The sequence below is a fragment of the Plectropomus leopardus genome, unplaced genomic scaffold, assembly GCF_008729295.1.
Source record: "Plectropomus leopardus isolate mb unplaced genomic scaffold, YSFRI_Pleo_2.0 unplaced_scaffold11286, whole genome shotgun sequence".
In the NCBI taxonomy this organism is placed as follows: domain Eukaryota; kingdom Metazoa; phylum Chordata; class Actinopteri; order Perciformes; family Serranidae; genus Plectropomus; species Plectropomus leopardus.
In genome coordinates, this window is record NW_024611935.1 from 1 (window position 1) to 1,385 (window position 1,385).

The 1,385-nt window shown below is 54.6% G+C and overlaps 1 protein-coding gene across 1 annotated transcript; it reads left to right on the forward strand.

Annotated features, from left to right (window-relative positions):
• Positions 1-142: 142 nt before the first annotated feature.
• LOC121963444 (phosphatidylinositol 4,5-bisphosphate 3-kinase catalytic subunit alpha isoform-like) lies at positions 143-1,346 on the forward strand (the record flags this gene model as incomplete). Its single annotated transcript, XM_042513730.1, has 4 exons — positions 143-152; positions 377-480; positions 591-753; positions 1,137-1,346. Coding segments are annotated over exons 2-4 (475 nt in total), but the record flags the coding sequence as incomplete, so codon positions are not given.
• Positions 1,347-1,385: the final 39 nt, after the last annotated feature.

Consider the following 1,385-nt stretch of genomic DNA (forward strand, 5'->3'; position numbering starts at 1 on the left):
GTCTCTGTGTGTCTCAGTGATGGTGAGTCTGTCCTGTTCTCTGTCCTCTGATGTGTCTCTGTGTGTCTCAGTGATGGTGCGTCTGGTCTGTCCTCTGTTCTCTGATGTGTCCTCTGTCCTCTGATGTGTCTCTGTGTGTCTCAGGGATGATGGTGAGTCTGTCCTGTCTTCTGATGTGTTCTCTGTCCTCTGTGTGTCTCAGGGATGATCGTGAGTCTGGTCTGTCCTCCGTCCTCTGATGTGTCCTCTGTGTGTCTCAGGGATGATGGTGAGTCTGGTCTGTCCTCTGATGTGTCCTCTGTCTTCTGTGTGTCTCAGGGATGATGGTGAGTCTGGTCTGTCCTCTAATGTGTCCTCTGTCCTCTGTGTGTCTCAGGGATGATGGTGAGTCTCGAGTGTCTCAGAGAGACTCCTCTGATCAGCATCAAGCAGCAGCTCTTCACTGAAGCCAGGAAGTACCCGCTCTACCACCTGCTGCAGGTACTCAGCCTGACCTTTGACCTTTTGACCTGTGACCCTCTTAGCTTTGACCCCGCCCACCGTGGTCGCAGGTAAACAGTGCTAATAATCTCTGCCCTCTGATTGGTCAGGAGGAGTCATGTTACATCTTTGTGGGTGTGACCCAGGAGGCAGAGAGGGAGGAGTTCTATGATGAGACGAGGCGGCTGTGTGACCTCCGACTCTTCCATCCGATCCTGAAGGTCATCGAGCCACTCGGCAACCGCGAGGAGAAGATCCTCAACCGAGAGATAGGTAACGCACCTCACCTGAACCCAGAGACAGGTAACACGCCTCACCTGAACCCAGAGACAGGTAACATACCTCACCTGAACCCAGAGACAGGTAACACACCTCACCTGACCACAGAGACAGGTAACACCCCTCACCTGAACCCAGAGACAGGTAACACACCTCACCTGAATCCAGAGATAGGTAACATACCTCACCTGAATCCAGAGACAGGTAACACACCTCACCTGAACCCAGAGACAGATAACACCCCTCACCTGAACCCGGAGACAGGTAACACACCTCACCTGAACACAGAGACAAGTAACACACCTCACCTGGTGGCACCTCCCTCGGACTCCATCTCCCAGAGTACCTCTCTCAGACTAACGGCATTCCATGTGCAGGTTTTGCCATCGGGATGCCGGTCTGCGAGTTTGAGATGATGAAGGACCCTGAGGTTCAGGACTTCCGGCGCTCCATACTGAGCGTGTGCAGAGAGGCCATGGAGGAGCGCGAGGGGGGTGGGGCCCACAGCCAGGCGCTCTACGTTTACCCCCCCAACGTGGAGTCCAGCCCCCAGCTGCCCCCCCACATCTACAGCAAGCTGGACAAAGGTACCACCACCATTGACATCACCAACACCAACACTGACA